General features: G+C 42.0%; 2 protein-coding genes across 2 annotated transcripts; both read right to left on the minus strand.

The window, feature by feature from the left end:
* Positions 1-494: 494 nt before the first annotated feature.
* Positions 495-16,006, minus strand: ubap1lb (ubiquitin associated protein 1-like b). Its single transcript, XM_041940763.1, has 7 exons — positions 15,993-16,006; positions 9,756-9,854; positions 8,755-8,867; positions 5,669-6,280; positions 3,647-3,856; positions 1,240-1,341; positions 495-1,105 (listed from the first exon to the last, which is right to left on the minus strand). The coding sequence occupies exons 3-7, from the start codon at positions 8,857-8,859 to the stop codon at positions 971-973; spliced, it is 1,164 nt and encodes a 387-aa protein (XP_041796697.1). The 5' UTR covers positions 8,860-8,867; positions 9,756-9,854; positions 15,993-16,006; the 3' UTR covers positions 495-970.
* A 3,337-nt stretch (positions 16,007-19,343) lies between these two features.
* pdcd7 (programmed cell death 7) lies at positions 19,344-23,515 on the minus strand. The gene is made up of 5 exons (XM_041938256.1): positions 22,133-23,515; positions 21,560-21,698; positions 20,221-20,451; positions 20,013-20,100; positions 19,344-19,798 (listed from the first exon to the last, which is right to left on the minus strand). The coding sequence occupies exons 1-5, from the start codon at positions 23,165-23,167 to the stop codon at positions 19,663-19,665; spliced, it is 1,629 nt and encodes a 542-aa protein (XP_041794190.1). The 5' UTR covers positions 23,168-23,515; the 3' UTR covers positions 19,344-19,662.
* Positions 23,516-24,551: the final 1,036 nt, after the last annotated feature.

Consider the following 24,551-nt stretch of genomic DNA (forward strand, 5'->3'; position numbering starts at 1 on the left):
TACATTTCAGTGTAGTGTATCTTATTAATAAAGCTGATCCTTAAAACTTTCGGTTTGGCCTCCAGAAAGAGATTTACATAATTTATCTGAACTGTTGGCTTGTTTACAGCCTGTCTGATTGTCTGACTGCTTGTACATCTTTGTAGGAATGTCATGCTGTTTGTAGATCATGGCAATGAGTTGGTAATTGAAAGAAATTATGGACAAAACTATGAAAATAACACCCAATTTGTGATTAACTGGAATTATCCTTCAATAATCAACAGGTCTGTTTCAGTGATGTTAATCTGAATGAATGAGAATCTGTTTTGTTGATGTTTATCAAAGGTCTTTGTTTGTTAAAAACAGTCCCTGCTCGTGATTGCACAGAAATCTTCAGTTATGTTTGTTTCCCAGACACATTCGTTCAAGGAAATAAGGTTAAATAAGGTCAGAAAACAGGAGAAAAAACCTGTAGAATGAAAATAGAAAAACACTGCCTTGGTGTAATTTCATACACGTGCACATCTTTAATAAATCTGTCACAATTACAACTACTCAGAAACACAAATCACTTCTGTTTTGTTACACTATACTACACTGATATTACATAGTAAGTGTAGTTTTCACACCAAAACAAAGTAAGGACATAATTAACACTTAGGAAGGTCAAATAAAATGTTAATAAACACATGAATGAAAATGTGCAATATGGGCAGATCGTCATCCTGAATCATCATCATCATTCTCTCCTTCATCATCATCGTCATACCAATATCATCATTGTCATCCTTTTAACTGCAATATATCAACAATATACTTCTGAAGGCCACTGTCCATCTTCAGCTACAATGATCTGTGTGTAGTTGTTCTCTCTGTGTCTTTATCAATATGAAAACATATTTGCATATTGTCCTGCAGTAAATAACAAATTTTAGGTTGTGGGTGGTTTATTTAAAGAGTGCGGGTATGCGCATGTGTTGATTTGCTGTCATGCCACACGCATCATCAGCTCCTCCAGTGCCCGTTCTCGGTGGTTTTCATGGACCAGCAACACTTCTTTGATGGCATTCTGCTGGAAGCCCATCTCATTGAACTGACTCAGTAGGTGAAGAAACTCCTCCGCCTCAAGAGGAAGACAGTATCATGTTTTTATATAACATTTTTGAAATAAAACTGACTCTGTGAACGGAAAAGTGTAGTCTTGTTGTCTCTAAGAAGATTAAAGACTTGTGTAATGTAGCACTCTGCATGTCTTACCTTTGTTTCACAATTTTGAAACATCTCCAGAGCCTCTTCTACCTGGGCCATATCATAACCCAGCTGACACAGATGGTCACATGCCACCAGGTAACTCAAGATCTGCAAACATAGACCCAGAAAATTTCATTCATGTTGGAAATGAAAAAACAAAAGACTGTTCAAATGAACACTGTCCTTCTCTTTTATCAGTTGGTCTGAGAGAAAAGCTACATTGCATTACATTCAAGCCCTTGCCAAACGAGTGCAGACAATACTGATTAAGCCTATCACCACCAGGTAAATCTCTTTATATTTCAACGTATAACATAGTTTTTAAATCTGGGGTCTGTGTTGACATTCCTGTGCTGGCGATATGATAGATGATGATAGGTGATATGTAACACATTTGAAATCAGCCTGCAATGGTTGGGTTGCCAGAGGTGAAGGGGGGACCAACCATAGCACTGGAGTTGGCTACAGCAACTAGGACTATGGTGGGGCCCTATGGTTTATATAATTGCTCTCATTGCCGGAGAGATGAGACAAAGCTCCACACTGCAGATTTAAAGTATTAAAAGTAAAAGAATCAAGAATCAAGAATCCTTTTATTATCATTGACCATGCCAACGAAATGTGCATTGCAACCTCCGTGTAGACAATAAGGAGGATAAAAAAGATAATAAAATAAAGTAAAACTAGGGGAATAAAATAAACTAACATGCAGCAAAAATATACGTAATTCTCCCTTATTCTCCTGTGGATGCAAGAGATAAGCCTTGCTCCATATCTCTCAGTACACTGTCATCTAATGCCAACAAATTGAAACCATCCTTTGGGCAGATGCTGGTTTCGTTTAAGATCCTGCCATTTCTCATTGACACAGTTGGAAAAAAATTTTACACACAAATGCTGCTCAGGTCTTTAGAGACTGTCAAAATTCTGTTTTCACCTATTTCTGGTCTCTTGGCTGTTTCAAGGTTGATGCTTTTAATAGAGCAACATTTCAAACAACTGTTTCCAGATACAAATATCATACCTAAACAGTATTACCTTCTGCATCTTCCATCTCAGATTAAGGCACTTGGTCCTATAGTGAGGCATACGTGGATGCACTTTGCATTGCTTTTTCAAGCAGTGAGCTTTGAAAAGTAGTTTTAAGAATATTTGCAGATCTCTTGTGAAGCACAACCAACTCTCTGAATATAGACAGAATGTGCATGAGAAACATCCGATTGTTTCAAGTGATGTTGAAATTGGCCCCCTGAGGTGAAAAATGTTCACTATGTCGAAGGCAAGACGGAAGACTTCTTTGGAATAGAGCAAGTTGAATATATAGTTTCTGCACTGTGGATTATGCAACATGGAAATCATCAACAGAACTCGAGAGTTTGGAAAAACATCTATATTGTAAATGCATCAGTGTGTTGTTTTGAGTGCCAACCTCTCTCTGCAATTGAGTGGAATTATCGTCATATAGCTTATGAGGTAGAAATTCCCTACCTAGCTCAAGCCAATATTTCAGTGGATACTGAAAAACTTGATTGTACACCATACTACTATTTGACCTTCAATAATAGCAAGTGCATTCTAGTGAAGTATGGTCTCACAGACCTCATTGCACATCACTCAGCTTGAGTCTGTGTAGGATGTAATGCACTCATGAAGTATGAGTTGGGCAATGTTGCACTTTGATGTTTTCCAATAAAGCAGATCTATTTTCTTAAATCAAGTTAGTGTATTTCTTGAAACAAGATTATCCATGTTTTCCAAAAAACACGGCATCTTAAAACCCTTATGATATGTCAAGTGCTTGTTTCATCTGACATACAACTCAAAACAAGATGTTTTCAAGACTCATTCACTTAACAAGATATTCAAGATGCATTGTCTAAAAACAAGCCCCCATATCTTGCTGACATTTTACTTGTTATGTGATTGTGTCCTATATTAAATGAATGAGCCATTTTCACTAGATATTAGACAAATATACTTGGTAAGATTTTGAGTTTCTGCAGTGTGAGAAACTGGCAGTGTACAATTTCCAGATGCTCCATCATCAAGGGAGACACCATCAAAATTCAGACACACTTCGTGGATATGCCTTGAACTGTTTTCCACTGGAGGAGGACCCATTCAAGGACTGTGGGAGAAAAGCCTCATTATGGTGAATGTTTTAGTATAATAATGCTCTTATCCTTTCCTATGTAAAGTGTAATATGCTGGATGATATTAAGGGTTTAATCATCCTCCAGAGTGGGGGTAGTGGTAGGGCAGTGGCCTTGTGGGTATGGGGGTAACACTGAGGTCTTAGTTAGTGATTGTGTTGTACTGGACTGCGTATACTGTATATTCAGAGGTGTCTGTAATTCTGATTTGGGCAGACAGTAAAGAAAGGTCAGAAGTGTTGTGTGTGATACTGACGTACTTGATCTGGGCTTTGCTGGCCCGTCTTCTGCAATGCGATGAAGGCTGTACGGAGGGGGTAACCCCGTTCAGTGATGGCTCCCAGCAGCTCTCTCTCCTCAGGGCTTAGAGCTGACAGGAGCTCAGTTGACGAGTCTGAATCTGAAGCGATGAGACCCTGGCGGGATGAGGTTACAGGGAGGTTTCTTGAGGAGTTTGGACTGGGAGATTTCTAGAGAAGAACAAGGTGCAATGAGTGTGTGCTTACACAGATAGAGAGAGCGGTACTACTGAGACAGATGGAATCTGAGTTTAAGGTTCTTCCTGTAATGCTGACAGCAAATTTGACCTGAGATGCTGATCCACTGAGAAAGACATTTTCAGAAGACTTCCACTTGCTAATCCTGATGAACCTCTTATACCCTGACTGGATTCAGGAAGCAGTCTTTACACAATCTATTTTGAGAGTGCAGATCCCTGAAAACATTTTGGAAATGTGGACTAAAAAAAACTTAGAGGCTTAGGATTGATTCCCTCTTTTAGCAAATGCATTTTTGACATTAATATACAGAATTAAAATACATACAAAGACTGACTTATTGCCAACCTGAAACCTGATCAGTTAAACTGATTTTACTGTGTTGGGCATTGGGGGTATTTGTGATTCCATTATGAGTCCTATCTGCTCTTTGCTTATGTGTGAAGATTTATAGTAGGGCTAAGGAAAAATAATGCCCTTAGCTTTAGGCATTTATAGTCTCCGCCTGCAGACCTAATTTGTTTTATACAGTGCGGGCAGCAATATTAGCATTACATTTTTCATTGTGAACACCAGCACAATGGATTTGAAATTGAATAATCACTATCAGGTTAAAGAGCACCTTGCAGGTTGACTATTTTACTATAATTATATTTAATGTGTCCTGTAAATGATCATTTGAAAAGTTAAAGCAGGATTTCATGTTTTACAAGACCCGAGGGGAGGAATTCACAAGAGAAAGCAACAATTTTCAGCAATGAAAATTCTTTTTTGTTCAAATTACATCAGGGACTTTGTGGTAGAGAGTGTGAACTGTTCTAATTAAGTGAGTGAAGTTCAACAAAAACTGTGAGCTGTTCACCATGTCTTGTTTTGTCCCATTTGCTTGCTTCCAGCATAATGATTTAAATGGGAAGCATCGTGTGGTTAGTAGGGAATGTGGAGGGATGTCACGGCGTGTTGCACATTGGGACAGGCCCCCAGTCTTGTAAGGAACAAAACTGTGCCGGCTACGGTGGTTAAATGCTTACCTTTTCCTTTATTTGGCTAAAAGACTACCTTGAACTACAATGAGCTGTTGCAGCCTGTAGTGGTTGTACTTGTACTGTAATAGTTATGTAGTTATGTAGTTATGTATTTGCATTGAAGTAAGAATGAATCTGCCATGTTTAACAGATCATTTGAGTAACCTGGTAAAGCTCTGGTGGTGGCAGGTGTCATGCCTGTGATTTTGAGAGGCTACTGGCAGCTAGGACAGTTGGTTGAAGAGGTAGATTATGAATTGATGGGGGAGATATCATAAATGCAGCCATGTTTCTACTCCTCTTGTTTTGTTGACGGGTGCTGCTTGAGTGAAAAACCTTTCGTCACTACTTACAATTAGTGTTCTACACACTGCCACCTGCAGTACCTGAGGGGGATGTGGCCTGGTGGTTAAGTCAACTTTACAGCCATTTTATTTGATGTGATGTGGAATTGTCTTTGAGGCGAACACAAAAGTCAGGTGCTGGACAACAATGTCGTATATTCCTATATCAATTTCTCTGAAAATCCAGCCAGTGAAGTGCTCTGAAGTGATCCAGGGCGTTTCAGGGGCCAATCAGATTTCGGTTGGGGCCAATGCCGTTGTGGCCCCATCCCTGGATCCGTCTATGGGTTCAACACATCCTGGACCTCAGTTATCTTCTTCAAAATGATAGACATCTATTTAAAAGTATTCCTGTGAATCAAACTGGAGCTCACACTACGACATGTTACCTTATATTACAGTGCATCTCTTACCGCATGTGCTGTGCTGTGGCTGTTGATTCTGGGGAGCCTGTCCACTGTATTGGCTCTGATGTTGGGTGCTCTGGTGTCCAGCTTCCTGTGTAATGATGAGCTCTCAGATCGGCTGTCTGTGCTGGGATCATCTTGTTTGGGCGTGTCCAACACTGAGAGTGAACACTGTCGTAGGTTCTTCCTGCGCTGGTGTGGCAGGCTGCTGAGGCAGGCCGGGGGGTTCAGAAGGTCTGGGACAAAGGCTCTCTGTGCTTTCCTCTGACCACTCTGACATGAAGCAACAGCACGCTCTCCACCTAAGCAGGCTTTCACTGACAAACATGTCTTGGCTTTCGCTGTGGCACTCTCTCCCTCATCCTCAGAGTCTGAGATGATAAACTTGGTGCGCAGGACGGCGGGGTTGAGGCTGTGGGACCGCTGCCTCGGATTGGGCTCCCAGAAGTCAGAGCAGTGGCGGCTGGCCAGGCGGCTCTGCTGCGGGCTGCTGAACATCATCCAGTATGGTGGGCAAGTTGGCTGCAGTCCTGATGGAGAGGAGGAGAGCTGAGGCCGATGCTGGCTGGTGAAGCCACCCTGCAGTCCAGTTAGCACCCACTTCTCCAGACTGAACTCATACTGTTACATGGACAGACAACTTGTTAGTGTTCTACCCAACCAACTATTTAGCTTTCTCTTTTCTCTGGTCTTATGTCATTATTTCAACATTCTTAGATATGTTAGTATGGTGGCCCCACCCCAGGAATGTCACTGGAAGTCAGTCTGTTGATCAAGTGCTGGTCTGAGGTGAAATATCTCAATACCTGTTGCATGGATTACCATGAAACTTAACTTTGATTATCCCTTGACTTTTCATCTCAGCCAACCATCAGTTTAAAATCTCGAAATGCTCAACATTAGCTCATGATGGCATATCTAAACGGCAATGTTAGCAGCTAGCAATTTGTTGGTCTTGCAAGTGTGTTAGCTGCTGTCTGACTGCTTTCAGTGTCACCTACTCTTGTAAAAACACTACATTACTACATTACTACTCAGCTGCTGTATGCGTTGTGTGTCTGCAGACTGTATTTGTCCATTGCACACGATGACTTGTACGCAGATTAATTACCCAACTTTCTTATTTTGTTCATTTAAAATCCAGCAATTATTGAATGTTTAGACAAACGTTCCAACAGGAGAAACACTGTAGAATCCTATACAAGACTCCTCTGTATTTATGTCAATGGCTGAACATGTTGTAATTACTATCACTCTCTCCTTAAGATTTGTATTTATGTAAACAGTGCATAGAGTCATACTCAACTGCATCACAGAATATATAATGTGTGTTTGTGTGTGTGTGCGTGTGTGTGTGTGTGTTTCTGTGTATGTGTGTGTGAGAGAGAGAGAAAGAAGAAGAAGAAAAAGTGCATAATGCTGGTAATTGTATTTGTTGTTTTCAGCATAAAACTTGGTAAAATGATTTCAGTGTATGGATTAGGATTCTTTACATACGTTTTCCAGCACATTTGAACTATACTGCAATAATACTGATAGCCATGATAATTTGCTCACAACAATCGTTATATGAAACTTTCATACTGTTTTCATATCTAGTATAGATAAATGTAGTAAGTCCAATACTCACTCTGTTCGAGCTCTGTTTTGCTCTCTACCAACTCCAAAGGAAAATATCTGGCTCTTTAGCTGCTCAATCTTGCGCTCTAAAATAATGCTATGAGAGCTGTGAGGATGAACCAAAACAATAAAGCTTGGACCTGATAGCTAAACAATGAGCTGAAAGAGGCTAAAACCACTTTGTAGAGCTGAGGGGGACTGCAGGTTTAGATGTATGGGTTCAACACTGAGTGACATTGTTCACGTTTCAGTTATTTCATCCATTGTTATTATCAAAATACTTATTATGAAAAGTGCTAATTAGTATTAATTCAGATTTAATACTGAAAGGCAGGACCTTAACTTCCTCTGGTGATCGTTTCATTTCAATTCCATTGTGCTGAAATACACAATGAAAATTGTCACAGTCCTAAAATTGCTGACTGCCCTGATAAAGCAACAACTAATAAACATCCTAAGATATTGTAGTACTTGCTAAGACCTAATGTTTTAATGACAAACCTTTTACATCAGTGCTTTTCATTCTTCTCATTCACATGTCACCATGCTTTAACTGTGAAAGCCTGATGTTGTGTCGCCCATGGAGCCTGATGAATGATGATGAGGAAGGCTCTGGAGTATGGATAGCCATCTCTCTGGTCTGGAGGAGTAGCCTAAAGCTCAGGGCATTACCTTTTCCTGAGCCATACTATAAATCTCCACACATAAGCCAGGAACTTATAGGGTTACTCCACTATGGTATCACACACACCCTCCATGGCCAACAAAGCAGAATTAGTCTGACTGTATTTACATTAGAACTGGCAATAAGTCAGTCTTTAAATGTCAGTTGTTGGTTTGTTTCTTTGTTTGTTTTTCCAGTTCACATTTCTAAAATGTTTTCAGGGATCTGCACTCTAAAAATAGACTGTGTAAAGTCTGCTTCTTGGATCTAGCCAGAGTATAAACGGTTCACCAGTCCTCTAAAAATGTCTTTCTCAGCTGAGCTGTATGTGACGTCCACCCTGCTGTCAGCATTACAGAAAAAGAACTGCAGGTCAAATTCGGTCTGACTGACAGAGCAGTGCTGCTGTCAGACTAACTACAATCTGCTGTTCATTGTTCCAACAAGCTCTCAGCTCTGTTTTTGGTCTCTGTCTATATTCATGGGGATTGTTAATATAAACATTTTAATTCTAGCTGCTTTAAGGACTCGGGTCCAATGAAGTCACCTGTCTAAACAGCAGCTCTGCGTTGATCCTTTACATCTGTTATTCACATCATGTCAGCAGATAATGTATGCTAATCATATACATGCAAATGAATGAAAAGCAAACAGTTCTTCTCTGTTTTTCCGCCTGGAAAGCAGAGGAGCAACGAAGGTCTGCACTGTAGTTAGGAAGAGTGTGGTTGTAAGAGAAAGAGCAGCAGGAGCACACAGTGGCATACATACAGGAGAGTACACATGCACGTACATACACACAGACAAAGCTGACCTCTGTCTCCTGCAGTATGCTGAGATAATCAGGGACAATAACTTTGACGTCTTCTTTGACTTCCTTTGAGGCACTCTGTGGCATCTTCAGAGGGACACCGTCCATATTGTTCACTGAGAGACAGACAGACAGACAGACAGACAGACACACACACACACACACACACACACACACACACACACACACAGAGCTTGACTTTTGAAATTCAAAATGGTGGAAAATCCCTGCTCCATAGGCCCTTGAACCCAGTCAATAATAATAACAATAATAATGTAGCCACAAGCAGCAATTCCAGGTTCAAGTCCTCAAGCACTCAACAGAAGGAAGCAGCTCAGGTTTCTGGCTTCACAGGGGTGAGAAAAGTCAATTAACTAGTTTGATTTTGTTTGTAGTAACTGCACACTCAAAGTTCCACCACTGCCCCCCCCCCCCCCCCCCTTTCATTTGAGCAAAACGTTGTGTGTATGTCAGAAGGTAGCCCAGGATGGCTTCAGTGAGTTTAATCAGGATTGCTCAAGCACACCTTGAGTTACTAACAAGTATGTGATCGGCCTTACCTTCTTTTTATTTTCCAAAAAATCAAAATGATGGAAAATTCATCAAGGTGTCTTTGATCAGAATCAGAATTATATGAGTGCATATACAAGGAATCAGACTCAGGTTTAACATCACACTTAATGTACTAGCATAGAAAAAAAACATACAGCTCAACAAGGACAGAAAATACAAAAAATATATAAAAATAGGAGGATTCTGGCATCATTCTGGCAGTGATGATACAATTAATTTTACAATGTGCAGATATTTATGTTGACAGTGACAGTGAGTGATGAATGTACATGTTAAAAACTACTGGATAATAAATGGCCAGTCAGTGGATGTTTTGGTGTCAGGGAGTAAGCAACACTGTATGACGAGCTGTTCATCAGGGTGACGGCTTGTGGGAAGAAAGTATTTTTTGTGTCTGGCTGTTTTAGTGTTCAGTGATCTGTAGCGCCTACCAGAGGGGAGAAGCTGGAACAGGTTGTGTCCAGGATGTGAGGGGTCTGCAGTGATGCTTCCTGCATGTTTCCTCAGTCTTTCTGCAGTCTGTTCTTGTCCTGTTTGGTGGCAGACCCAAACCAGACGTTGATGGATGTGCACAGACAGATTCCAAGATGGATGGAATCAGGTTTGTGAAGAAATAATGAGGGATGACCAGATTAAGTGGGTTTCTGTTGCAGCATTTTTTGAATTCTTTTTGTTTGATTTTACAATAAAAATCCTTTGACAGGAAATGTAATCTAGAAGTAGTTTTCAAGGAACACCACACATACTGATGTGTGATGCATGAGGTAGCAAGTTTGGTTTCAGAAGTCAGCATCAGGAGTGATGGATAAGTCTACTTCCCATTTTTAACATTATTTTATTTTATTTTATTTTATTTTATTTATTCATCCCAAACTGGGAAATTACTTCTCTGCATTTCAACCATCACTGTTTTGAAACACACACATGCAACATGCAACATGCAGTGAAACAGACAGGAGCAGTGGGCTCCCCGGGCGCTCGATTGCAGCCCACTGCTCCAGTGTGTGGTTCACTGCATGTTGCAGTTGCATGTGTGTGTAATTTCCCCTTAATAAAGTAAATTTAAATTAAATTAAAATTAAAATCACTGGTAGCAGAGGTTTCCAAGCCAAGGCCTTTCTTCGACATGTTGATTGCAGGGGTCACCGACCTCCTGAGTAGTGGACAACTGCTACACCTCCTGAGCTACAACTAGAGTGAAGTTGAGTCCAGACAGGTCTGACAGCCTGGGAGAAACATTAATGCCTAAGTACATGATGTGACCTGTGCATAAGGTGGTGTATGGGCTGCCACATCTCAACTGTTACTATGCAATTGAAGCATGGAAGATTTATTCCAGCTAATGATATTGGAGCATGAGTCAATAAGCTTAATTGTTTCTTATAGCAATGAGTGAGGGTTTCATCAGAACAGCAGTATAACATCCGTATAGAGACTAATCTTATGATGTGTCTTGGCTGTTTGGATTCTGTATATATTTTGGGTGAGTCAAACTATCCCCCAGGAAAAAAAGCGCTATGTTCAACTGCCCCAACTGCCCAATGTTCTCTTCATCTCTCACCATCAAATTGATAAGGAGATATGTTATAATTATTTATCTGAAGAAAATGCCAGGTGAACTCATAGCTGCATGAAAATGGCAACTAGGTCTATTGATTATAACGGTGTCATGTCTCGTTGTGTCTGTTGATGTGCTTGGTTTACTGGCGTCATGTTTTGTCTTGCACTTCCTGTTTTATTATGAAACCCTAACTCTCCTCTCATTTCAGACCATTGACTTTGTGGTGTCCTTCCCGCCTGTCTGATTGTCTGCCCCACCCTGATAGTGTCCACCTCTTTCTTGTTACCTCATGTACATCTGTCCGCGTCTCCCTTTGTCTTATGCCAGATTGTCTCGTGACCTTGCTAGTTTTTGCCTTGCTGTGATAGGTCTTGATTACCTTAGTTTTTGTATTGAATGATATCCTTAGCATCTTTTGTTTGTATTTTGATGACCACACGCTTTTTGTTCTCCTTGTTATTAGAAGCTGAAGCTGAAGGGGACTCCACACAACTCAAGTGATCTGTTAAAGATCTGTGTGACGATGGGGGCCAGCTGGTCAGCGCAAGCTTTGAGACAGGCGAATGACATGCCATCTGGACCTGGTGCCTTCCTGATCTTCTGTCCCTGGAAGAGCTGACACACATCTTCTTCACAGATCCTGAGCACAGGTGGAGGATCAGTGGGGAGGGGTGGGGCAGTGACAGGGGGTTTAGTAAGTTACACCTACAGTAGAGCACATTCAGGTCATCAGCCAGTTGATGGTTCTCCACTGTGTGGGGGCATTGTTTCCTGTAGCTTGGGACATCCCACAGGCCTTCCCACACTGACGCTGTATGTTAGCTGAGAACCATTTTTTAGTGGCTTCACTATGCTACTTTGATCTCCTCTTTCAACCTCTGTATTGGTTGTTCACGGTTGTGTCACCACTTGGGCCTCCTCCTTAGCCTGATGAAGCTGCCTGAGTTTGGCTGTAAACCAGGGTTTGTTGTTGTTGGATGTGCAGAAAGTTTTAGTCCGCACACACACATCCTCACACCAGCTGACATAAGTAAGTTACAGTGTCAGTAAGTCCATCCAGCTACAGCCTCAAAAACACTCAAATCAATGCATTCAGTGCAGGTCTGTGATTCCGGTTTTGCCTCACTGGTCCATCCCTCACAGCCTTGACCACGGGCTTAGCAGATTGTAGTTTCTGCTAAGTCGGGAGAAGATGAACCAAACAGTGATCAGAGAGTCCCAAAGCTGCACGAGGGACAAAGCAATTGGCTTCCTTTAGTATTATATAGCAATGGCCAAGTTCATGCCTAGTCAGACATTTGTGCAGCTGAGGTTTAATTAAACGATTGACAGTAAATGAAAATTGTCTTTAACTGAGGAGTGTATGTTTTCTTTAACATTGTGACATCTGCACACCAGTCTCCGTTTATGTAAAAGGTGTTGTTTTCCCTGATATATCTGTCACATGGTGGAAGCCTGGCAGGTACAGTTTATTATCCAGGATGTGCTTACCAAGACAGGTTTCAGTGGACATAGGATAAGACTTTCCCCGGCTGGGGGTTCATAGTGTTACAGGCAGCAGGTAATAGCAGTTTGAAAAAAATAGAATTAAAAAAGAGAAATACAAAATACAAAATAATAGCTGACTATATATATGTAGATTTTTTACAAAGGACTATATTAAAGAAAAAATGTATATATATTGCCACAAAGAACTAAAGGGAAAATTGCCATGAAAATATACTGCCAAAAATTCTAGAGAATTTCACAGTTTTTACACAAATTGCATGTGTTGGGTATTTACATATACACTGCTCACAAAAATTAAAGGAACACCTTTTTCATTGGCCCTGGCATGAATTGAATTAAACCTGTCTGATAATTTTCTGGTTGGTTAAGCAGCTGAGGGCCTCGTTAATCAATTTCAGCTGTATTGGTGTTCATGGAATAAACAACAGGTGCACTTCAGTGGCAACAATTAGAAAACCCTCAAAACAGGACTGGTTTTACATGTGGAGGTCATTTCAAGTTTCTCCCTCTTCATCTTTTTCGGCTGGTTTTCCACTCGTGCTGATTTTGGCTTGCGTAAATATCCCTACTGGCAGTATGAGGCGATTCCTTAACCCAACAGAAGTTGCACAGGTTGTCCAACTTCTCCAGGATGGCACATCCACCCGTGCTGCAGCAAGAAGGTTTAATGTGTCTCCCAGCACAATCTCCAGAACATGGAGGAGATTTCAGGAGACTGGTGGTTATTCTCGGAGAGCTGGACAGGGCCGTAGAAGGTCCTCAACCCCTCAGCAGGACCGATACCTGCTCCTTTGTGCAAGGCGGAACAGGCTGAGCACTGCTCGTGCCCTACAGAATGACCTCCAGAGGGCCACTGGTGTGAATGTCTCTACCCAAACAATCAGGAGCAGACTTCATGAAGGTGGCCTGAGGGCCCGACGTCCTGTAGTGGGCCCTGTGCTCACTGCCCAGCACCGTGGAGCTCGACTGGCATTTGCTCAAGAACACCAGAATTGGCAAGTCCGCCACTGGCGCCCTGTACTTTTCACAGACGAGAGCAGGTTCACCCTGAGCACCTGTGATAGACGTGAAAGAGTCTGGAGAAGACAAGGAGAACGCTATGCTGACTGCAACGTCGTTCAACATGACAGGTTTGGTGGTGGGTCAGTGATGGTCTGGGGAGGCATATCCATGGAGGGACGCACAGACCTCTACTGCCTAGGAAATGGTGCTCTGACTGCCATAAGGTATCGAGATGAAATCCTTGAACCCATTGTCAGACCCTACGCTGGTGCAGTAGGTCCTGGTTTCCTCCTAATGCACGACAATGCCCGGCCTCACGTGGCAAGAGTATGCAGGCAGTACCTGGAGGATGAAGGAATTGAAACAATTGAATGGCCTTCACGATCCCCTGACTTAAACCTAATAGAACATCTCTGGGACATTATGTTTCGGTCCATTAGGCGCCGCCAGGTTGCTCCTCAGACTGTACAACAGCTCAGGGATGCCCTCACACAGATCTGGGAGGAAATGCCACAAGACGCCATCCGTCGTCTCATTAGGAGCATGCCTCGACGTTGTCAAGCATGCATACAAGCTCGTGGGGGCCACACAAGATACTGAAAGGCATTTTGAGTGGCAAAAATTAAGTTTTGGAAAAAATTGACTAGCCCTTAACATCTTCATTTCACTCTGATTTTACGGTGTCTACACAATTGCGCCCTCTATAAGCTGAAAACTTTTATTTCCATTAAAAGACTTGGCATCCTTTTGTTCCTAAAACAGTGCCCTGTCATTATTGGTATAGATATCCAACTTCATATTTTGATCTGATGTATCTTATGTGTTTCTTTAAGGTGCTCCTTTAATTTTTGTGAGCAGTGTATATAACGCTGGAGATGAACACTCTGACAGCTGTTGGGATGAAGGACCTGTGGTAGCGTTCCTTTTTACAAAGTGGACGCAGCAGTCTGTTACTAAAGGAGCTGCTGAGGCCCCCACTGTGTCATGCAGGGGGTGGGAGGGGTTGTCAATGATAGATGTTAGTTTGGCTAACATCCTTCTCTCATCTATATCCTCAGTGGTGTCCAGAGGGCAGTCCAGGTCAGAGTCCAGTCCAGGACAGAGTCCAGTCCAGCAGATCTGGAAATGTCCATGTTTACTCTGTTGGGAAGCAGCAGTTCATCCATTTTGTCCAGAGAGTAGACGTTTGCCAGATGGTGAGAACTAAATTAGTCCACCATGCGGGTTTCAGTAGAGGTGAATGGGAACACAGAGTGAATCACTATGAATGGGACTGTTTCCACTGTATGACAGCTGGAGGAATGACTAATGCCAGTGAAACAACCGATCAGCATGCTCCCTCTTCATCACATCCTCGAAACTCTACTGCCATGACAGCTACAAACAGAACTCAGTCACCTTAGGACAGAATAAGGGCAGCCTCCACCCACTACAGAAGAAGAGCTCATGGATAAAACATAAAGTAAAGCAAATGTTGAATCACATACAGTGACTTTTGGCATTTGACAAGCTCTAAGAAAAGCAGAAAGTGAAATCAGATTTACTTTTCCTGAAAGCCTGTCACACTGCTCACACGCTGCCTATCTATATTGGTCAAGTGTGTTATATAATGAAGAGTGACTCATATGCAGTGAAAGGATCAGGGATCAGGTGGCACGATCTTCATTTCATGTAACAAGCACAAAGACACTCACCTCTCAGGTATACTGTATATTTATATTACACTGGAATGAAATCACTGTTTGCAATGCTCACTTCAGATAAGTGCCACAGCTGTCCAGCTGTCCCCTCCCAACCTGTGCATGTACACACATAATAATGTGCATGTTTGACTATGAGACACCACCACAGAGACACGGTGAGGTGAATCTGCTCAGTGTCTTCTGTCCCTGCTGTCCGAAAGCTAATCACATCTTTGCTCCAGCAACGCCAAATACCAACAAGCCAGATGGTCCAGGAGTAACAACAGCAGAGAGGACACATGCTCCTTAAGCTCAGTGTGTTGATGCTACTGGACACACCACATGAACTGTCTGTGACCAGTCCCAGGTAGCACAGTTAGCACAGGTTGTACATTTTTTACTTGAAAGAAGCAAAAATGAACAACAAGTGCGTCCCAAGTAAAAAATAGTGGATATTCTTCTACTCTGTTCCCAATGTTATACTGTACAACAACAAATAAAAAGAAAGAAAAGAAATGCACAACAAATACAAAGTAAAAAATAATTTAGGTTCTCCTGAAAAGAAAAAGAAAGCTTCTAGTTTTGTGCTGTGAGCTTCAACTGTAAATATTCAGATCTGAAGGTGTGCAGAATCAGTAGCATGTTTTCAGTCAAAACTTTAAAAGCCTTAGTGATGGTAGCTTCCAGTTTCACTTTGTTTTATTGAATTGTTCTGATGACTTGTTTTGTTTTTCCTTCCTTTACCAAAAGCACCTCTAATACAAAGGATTTTAGTGGTATTATTTTAAAAAGGTTGGAGTCAACTTGTAGCTACAACGTGATATAATGTATAGCATAGCCCAATCCTTCACCCTTCTTAAATTGTAAATTGGACAATTCATTTGAATTTTGTAATGAAACAAATTTGAGCCTACCTTTGTTGTGTGAGCTGTAGTCAGACTCTTGAGTGTGTCCTCTCTGGTGTGTCTGAGAATCGGAGATTGAGACTGCAGGTTCAATTAGAGGAAAGCCACTTAGAGCACTAATCTATTGACCTGCAGTAACCCACATGAGCTGATTCACTGTCCACACACACACAGTCGGTGCACAGAAGAAGTCAACAACAACAATAACAACACTGTTGCAGCATTACAGACAGCTGATTATAGTGCCATCCTGTTAGAGATAAGTGATGTGAGTGATGTACACTTTCCCATCTCACATTCTGTGATTATTCTGTGATTATTGTGTGAAAAGAAAACAGACTCCTAACTGACTAAATCGTGCTCAAAAACACATGGAGTGTCCCAGTATTCACACATAAAATATGATGCCTACCTTGATTATTTAAAAAAAAAAAAAAACACAAAAAAAACCAAGACTTTTGCTGTAACTATGTGATATGAGCTCATTTGTTTGTCTAGGACCTTCTAGAACAAGACTGGATGGATGGATGGATGGATGGATGGATGGATGGATGCATGGATGGATGGATGGATGGATGGATGGATTCACATTGTCAGTCAGTCAGAGTTTATTTTTCCTGGGACTGAAAGTTTTATCCCACACTTTGAGCCATAAAAAGGTACCCTTCTAATGAATGAACAGCAAGGTTTTCACAGGATGAATCCTAGTTTTAGACCTACACAGAGAGTTTTCATTTGACTCTGCAGCGTCCCTCAGCAGTACAGAATGTTTGGCACATGCAGAATGTGGTTTGACAATGCCTGCACAGATGTGCAAGTTGTCCATGCTATGGGCACTTACACACCACCATACCATCACATACTCTGGCTTTTGTACTTGAAAGTTGTTCTTATTTTGCATGCCCTTGTGTTTCCACCCTTTGAGCTGCTGGAACTGTAAATTTCTCTTTGGAGATTAATAAAGTATCTATCTATCTATCTATCTATCTATCTTTTGAACTTAGCACTGGTAGCAATCTGGATGGTCCTTTTCCTCTTCAACAGGTGGATATGGTGTCCATGCTTTCAAAAACCAATAAAATATGGACTCATCAGAAAACAAGACACTTTTCCACTTTGCATCAGCCCATCTCAGATGAGCTAAGGCCCAGAGAAGTCAGCAGTGTTTCTGGATGTTGTTGATAAATGGCTTTTGCTTTCCATGGTCATCTTAACTTACATTTGTAGATGCAGCAACAAGCTGTATTTAACAATCATTCCTAAGTGTCCAGAGCCCATGTGGTAATACTCCTTATATGATCGTGTTGGTTTTTAATGCTGTGGCGCCTGAGGCATCGAATGTCAGGGCATTCAGTGTTGGCCCCTTATGTGCAGAGTTTTCTCTAATTGTCTGATTTTAAAATGGTGAAATCCCCAAATTCCTTGCAATTGTGCACTGAGTCATGATTAAAAAAACGCAAATACTGAAATAATAAATACAATTTCCCTTCAGCCACCCCGATCCTATTCCTACTACAGCATTCACACATGGATTACAACAGGTGCACACAACATACCAAAAGCCTGAAAGAAAAGCAATGTTTTAAGGATGCTTTAAAAAGAAGATACATTTGCAGCAGATCTCAGGTCATAGGGCAGTTTGTTCCAGAGAATAGCACCATAGCAACTACAGTATATTTCTCCTACCTATAGTGTGTTGGAGCTGCAGTCAGGCTCTCAGGTGTGTCCTCTCTTCACCTGATTTAGCTTTCTAGGTACATTAAGGAGATACATGTTTGTGCTATAGCCAGTGAGCATCTTGGAAATATTATCAGGAGCCAAACCATTTTGGGCTTTGGAGTTTGATATTTCTTGGCTTCTAGTGTATTTTAGCTTCAGATTTATTGTGTAGGGAATAGGATAGGATACATTACTTGTTTAGGGACATTTTTGTTTGCTATATCCCTCTACTGCATCAATTTTCTTACTGATGGTCTCATGTGTTCTTCAAGCCCCCTCCGATACACTGTAGAATTCATGGTAGATTGTATGATGGTGATCTGGCCAGGTCCTGTTGCAGCAAAGCATCCCCAAACCATGACCCTTCCACCTCCATGCTTCACAGTTGGTATGAGGTTCTTTTCCTGGAACGCAGTATTTGGTGTGCGTCAAACATGCCCTCTGTTCTGCTGTCCAAATAATTCATCACTCATCTGTCCAAAGAACATTATTCCAAATGTCTTGTTCTTTGTCTATGTTCTCTCTGGCAAACTTCAGTTCAGTGTTTCTCTTCAAGAGCAAAGGCTTCCTCCTTGCACACCTCCCATCAAAGGTTTTAGAGTTTTTGGAGACTTCTTTAAGCATCTTGCGGTCTGCTCTCGGGGTGAACTTGCTTGGATGGACAGACCTGGGCATGTTGGCAGTAGTTTCGAATGTCCTCCACTTGTACACTATTTTCCAGACAGAGGAATGGCTGATTTCAAGATCTTTTTCAATCCCTTACCAGACTCATGCTGCAACAATCTTTTTTTTCATTTTGATCTCACAGTCAGGAGTACACCAAACTGAATGACTGAGGTTTATAGTCTCCTTCAAAAATGCTGAGTGACAATGCTGTAATCATGTGCACCTGATGTGATACACCTGTGTGTGATTTCAGCCAATTTAAAAGGGAAAAATGTGGGGGTGTCCTAATTTATTTGTTAACGGAAATTGCATTATTTTATTACATTTTACAGGTTTTAAAAATATTTCCTTCAGTTTTAGTTGTTTAGATATATTACTTGAATCTCTCCTTATTGTTAAAATAGACACACCCCAACACATTTCATTATACAGTTGACCCTATGTTAACCTACACATAACCAATAAAACTGAACTGAACTGAAACCTTTTCAAGGATTTTACTGACAACAGGAAGGTTGGGGAGATAAAGTTGCCATTCATGAATGGGTCTAGATTACCCTTTTTCTGTAACGGAGTGACAACAGCATACTTGAGTGTGGCAACTGCAATTTTCCCACACAGTTTTTCACAAAGTGATGAAACTCACTCCATCCTTGCTCGTGAAAGACTGAGCCTTTCAGGGATGTTTCTTTCAAATCCAATCATGATACTATCACCTGTTAGCAGCTGACCAGTTAAACTGCTGACCTGTGGAATGTTCCAAACGTGTTTGAGAAATCAACCCCCACCCCAGTCTGTCCCGACTTTTCTGAAACATTTAGTTTGCATGATATTCAGAATGAGTGCATATTTACAAAAAACATCATAGTTTATAGGTATCTTCAATATGTCTTGACTTCTTACTGTGTTCAGTATAGGTCGAAAGGATTTTCATATCATTGTATTGTTTTTATTTACACTTTTTGAAATCAAGGTTAAACAGAAAAAAATTGCTTCCCACAAAATATATTTTATTACTTAAAATATATTAAGAGACCAGAAAAAAGAGTTGACCTAGTTTTACATTTTAAAAAAAGAGAACAAAGGACAGTTCTGAAAATACATAAAGCAGAACCAAAGCTTTCTTGTTCTCTTACCATGGTAATTGCAGAAGTTTTCACAATTCATTTTCTCATTCTCTTGTTCAAGTTAATGATGTCCTCTCTCAAAAACAAAAGGCGTTAGAACTGTGAACATCGTCGACTTGTTACTTTACAGTCTGCAGACCTGCAGTGTAGGTTTGTCACAGTTCAGTTTACAGTTCAGTGTCAGCAGTGTGCAGAGCAGAAGCCCAGGCCTGATCCGACGGGGCGTCCGGCAGGATCCAGCTCTGAGGAACAGGAGAACCATCAGGATGATCTGCTGCGACCACAAACACATCCCACTCTCTCCTGAAAGAAAAACATGTAACAGTCCCAACAAGTTATTCCGCCATCCTCAAAGTCATTTCAATAGCAGCAGACGTGAACATGGGCCTCAAGACGTGTTGACATGCCACAGCAGGAAAATCAGAGGCACCATGAACAGATTCTGACTCTTATTGTGGTTTATATCATTACACAGACTGAAGTGAAGATGAGGTTAACTGAAGAAGTGAAGATGAACCTGATTTGAAGTAGAGCGTGCAGTGAGCTTTCAGCCTGGGTGTAAAATTCTGTGAAGGGCTGCAGAACAGAATCAGCAGGAGGCTCATCTGTGAAACAAACAGGAAAAGTAATTATCAAATAATTCTATTATAAAACACTATTGTATAAAACACACACACAGTATAAGGACTAATGTCTTTTGGTGTAGACGGGCTGTGAGATCTAACCTCCAAACAGCATTGCGTCCACTCTGTGTTTCCTCTGCAGCTGTCTCTCTCTCTTCTTCTTAACTCGCTTCTCCCATTCTCTCCTCCTCTCCTCCTCCTGTTCTCCTTCCAGCATCACCATCAGAGCTTTCTCCTCCGCTGAGTAAACTGCTGTTCTCTTCTTTAACACACACCTCAGCTGGTCCAGCTGGCTGTTGAAGGCCTCTTCACATTCTCGGTCAGTGACAATACCTGCCACACACACACACACACACACACACACACACACACACACACACACACACACAAAAAGTGGCATTCAATTTTCAGTTCTTCCCTCTTACCAGACAACAGAAAACCTGGTAGTGATGCAGTACCTTCAGTACATCCACATAGCAGTGCTGTTTGAATCGAATATTAATTTTCACAATCGAATGTTATTTTATTTTTTTTTACAATTGTATAATCAAATTTGAAATATTCGTTGGCAGCCCTCTGGTGCACTATCAGCTGTGTGTCTGAAAACAGCAAGTCCATCCAACTTATTCCTCGTGCCAGAGAATTATGGCCCAGACTTATTCCTTTCATGAACCACCATCTGTGCAGTATGTTCAAGTGTCTTCCCTTTTCTGAGCTATCTTCAAAAGTTATTTCATGCAAGTCCATGCCACATCATTGGTTAGTCATTGGTGAGTCTAAGTCAGGTCACAAGTCTCCTTCTGGAAAAGCATTTCATCTGCTGGGCATCAGGCTATTGGCTACCAACCTTCAAGTTTCCCTTCCATCCCTCAGTAGTAAAGGGAAGAGCTATAACCACATGATCCCTTTAAAGAAAGACAATAAACAATCAGATAAATTAATTATACACTTTCTTGCTGAGAGTGAAATGAGGTGATCGACACCACTTTCACGTCTGTATACTAAATATGAATTAATCAGCAGCAACCAGCTAACTTGGATTAGCACAAAGACTGGAAGCAAGGGGAAACAGCTAGCCTGGTTCTGTCCAAAAGTAACAAAATATACATTCCCTGGTTCCAGTCTTCAAGCTAAGTTAACTTAGTCTACTGGTGGTAGCTTCATGTTCACCATACAGACAGTGTCATCAACCTTGACATCTAACTGTCAACAGGAAAAACTCATGAGAGCATTACCCAAAACATCCAACTTTCCTTTAAGAAGTGACAGGCTGGTATTTGTCCCAGATCTCCAAGAACAGCAAAGGCCCCTTTACCATACCGCTAACTCTCACAGACCATGGTTCAGTGAAAGGAATACTGGGAAGTCTGGCCCATAGTGCACACAAGGTGTCATTGGACTGAGCATAAGATGGATAGCAGAATACAACAATAACTATTACCTTTCCTTAACGCTGCCTCTTTCCTCAGTCTGCGCAGTTTCTCCAGAGATCTCAGAACATCCTGCATCCTCTTCACGTCTGCTTGCTTCTTCCTCACCTCACAGAGAACAGCGTCTGCAGCCAGCTTGAGCTCCTGCTCCTGGTACACAAAAAGAAATTACGTTAGAGAAAATGGCTAAGTGAGAAAGCTTTAACCATAAATAAATACAGTCAAATACAAAATCCCAAGACCTCACCTGTCAATAGTTTCAATAGGAACAATTTCTGCTTCCTAAAACCTTCTCTGACCTCCATTGTGCTAGTTTAGCTGAACTGAAGACCTCCCTCTCAGCTCTGAATGTTTAAAGTGAGTTAGCTCCAAACAGTCATTTCACTGGTCTGCAACAAGTCGTCTTATTTTTCAGAGGTGAAACTGTGAACATACCAGCTATCAGGACATTGTGCCATTGAGTTTTCTGCCCCTCCATCGTTTGTCTCAGATGGAGCTGCAGATCGAGGTGGACGTGGACATTCAGAGTACTACCTGGCTGTGTTTGCTGGCTGTGTCAACAGGCCTCTGCCAGGTGAACTTACCTTCTTCTTCTCCTCTACTTGGCGTATCTGCTGCATCCGCCACTGATCTATGGCAGCCTCTTTCTCAGAGATGTGGTCCTCTCTCTGTTTCTCCTCAACCTGCTGCAGTTTCCTTGCTCTCAGTCGTCGGGTCCTCCTCTTCGCAACACGGGACACTTTAGTTTTCCAGCAGTCTAAACTATGACTGAGGACAGAGAGTTTGTCCTGTAGCTCTCTCTTCACATTTAAAGCCATTAAATGCGAGTCCGTCCAAACACACGCATTCTCCACGTTGTTCCTCAGAGTTTCACAGGACTCCTCCAGCTGTGAGACGAGCTGAGCTGCGCTGTACAGAGCCTGTCTCAGGTCAGGAATACAGCTGTGCTGCTGCTGCTGCTGCTGCTGCTGGGTCTGTGGGGTCTTGGACGTGTTGTCTCTGCTTTGTAAGAACCGCCGGAGCCACTGTTGATCCTGCTTACTTTGAAGGGCTGTTTCCTCCTCAGCTCGTGTTGTCATTCCCGGACTCCGGTCGTGGTCCTGACCCCGCGGAGGAAACAGACGGCAGCCGAACGGAGCTCCACTCTCAGAGAAGTCCGCATATTCATGCTGTGGTCGTTTCTGACTGGAGGTCGGGTCATACGGAGTCGTCTGATAGCCGGATCTAAACTGCTGGGTAAATGTTTGAAATGCTCCCCCGCTGCTGTATGTGTTTACCGAAGCCGTGGGCACCGTGTTAAGAAAGTGTCCGGGTGGTGGACAGCCGAAAGGAGGCGGAGGGACGGATGGGTCAAACGCATACGGATGGACGAAGCGGGGCCCTTCAAAACCCCCTCCTCCGGGAGACGGTGGGGGGAAATTGCTCCTGAATCCGTACGGGTGACTGTCATTCCCCTGTGAAGCTGTCCACCGTGTAGCGGTGGGGTCCGGCTGTGTCGGTTCACGTACTGCGCTCGGCGGCGGCGGTCTCGTAACGGTAAACGGAGTCTCCAGATAGCCGCCATTGTACACAGGAGCCTGCTGACTATCTGCCGGAGTGTGGTGATATGTGTTGTCCATCTCCTGTACAATAAAATACTGAATATATCACAAACTGTCTGTACAGGACTAAATAATTATATCATTTCTTCACAGAAGTCGTATTTGGTTGGTGTCGTCCTCCCATACGGGATGCAGGAGCAGCAGAGGAAGAGAAAAGCACGAAGAAGATCGCAAACCAAGCTCTAATGGTGCATACCGCCACCTACTGGACCGGAGTGTCAGGCCGTGACGAACTTTATACTGCAAACTTCCGGCATGGAATCCCATAGCGGACTCTATTTAAATGAAAACAGAAACTTGAAAATATAAATGTAATTTCATCAAACCGTTAAAATGTTCCATTTATATATGTCTTATTTGTACGGAAGCCCTGAAGGGACATGTTTTATTTTTTTACAAGCCGTTTTCTCGATATAACGAGATATTATCGTATAATATATGCGTTAAAAAATGAGAGCAATGTGTAACATCCCTGTAACACCGATGCTGCGTTCAGGTCACATGGAAAAGATGGAAGAGAAGATTTTCCACTTCACAAACATTCTTCACATCAGCTGTCAGCTTGTAAAAAGTGTTCAAGTGAGATTTAAGGTCAGAGGTTAAACTTTCTGTGACTTCTTGCATTCTGATTAAACAACATGGAAATACATGGAACCAAATGTTAACAATCACAGACTGATTTCACGATCATGTGACTGGACCAGATGTCGGCTGCACGTTGTCCAGCTGTTGCTGAAGTTCAAACGCTTCACTTGTTGTAAAAGCTCAGTCTCCCACAGTGTAGCTCAGAATTGAAAGTCAGAAATTTCCCTTCTGGCGACATCTAGTGGTCACGTTGGAGTGAATGTTTAACAAAAGAAATTTTACTTTAACATCTGAAGAAATTATCTGCATCAAAATGTATTTCATGTTCATAAAAAACTGATGCCAAATGATATTAATAAAAAGCAATAAATAAGTAATAAATAAGTGACATCTAGGGAAAAAGAGTCACATCAGGAGGTGGAGCTCAGAGAAGGGCCCAGAGTGCAGGTGGAGCCAAGCAAGGGTCCCGCGGCGGCCCAGGGATGTTGGTGGCGTGTATGTTGTGTGTCTGACACGAGAAAGAGCATCTGGTTTGGTATTCTGAGAGCCAGGTCTAAAGAACAGGGTAAACCAGAACTGACTAAAAAACAGTGCCCATCTGGCTTGCCTAGTGTTGAGTCTTTTCACCTTTGTAATGTACTCTAGGTTCTTGTGATCTGTCCAAACAAGAAATGGTTGCTCCGCCCCCTAATGTCACCATTTTTCTAGTGCCATCTGAATGGCTAGCAATTCTCTGTTACCAACATCGTATCTAGGGGTGTTAAACCCTGTTTTCCATTCATCCCACTCTCAAATCAAGTTTAGTGAACCATCGGGC

Source organism: Chelmon rostratus, chromosome 1, assembly GCF_017976325.1.
Source record: "Chelmon rostratus isolate fCheRos1 chromosome 1, fCheRos1.pri, whole genome shotgun sequence".
NCBI lineage: Eukaryota > Metazoa > Chordata > Actinopteri > Chaetodontiformes > Chaetodontidae > Chelmon > Chelmon rostratus.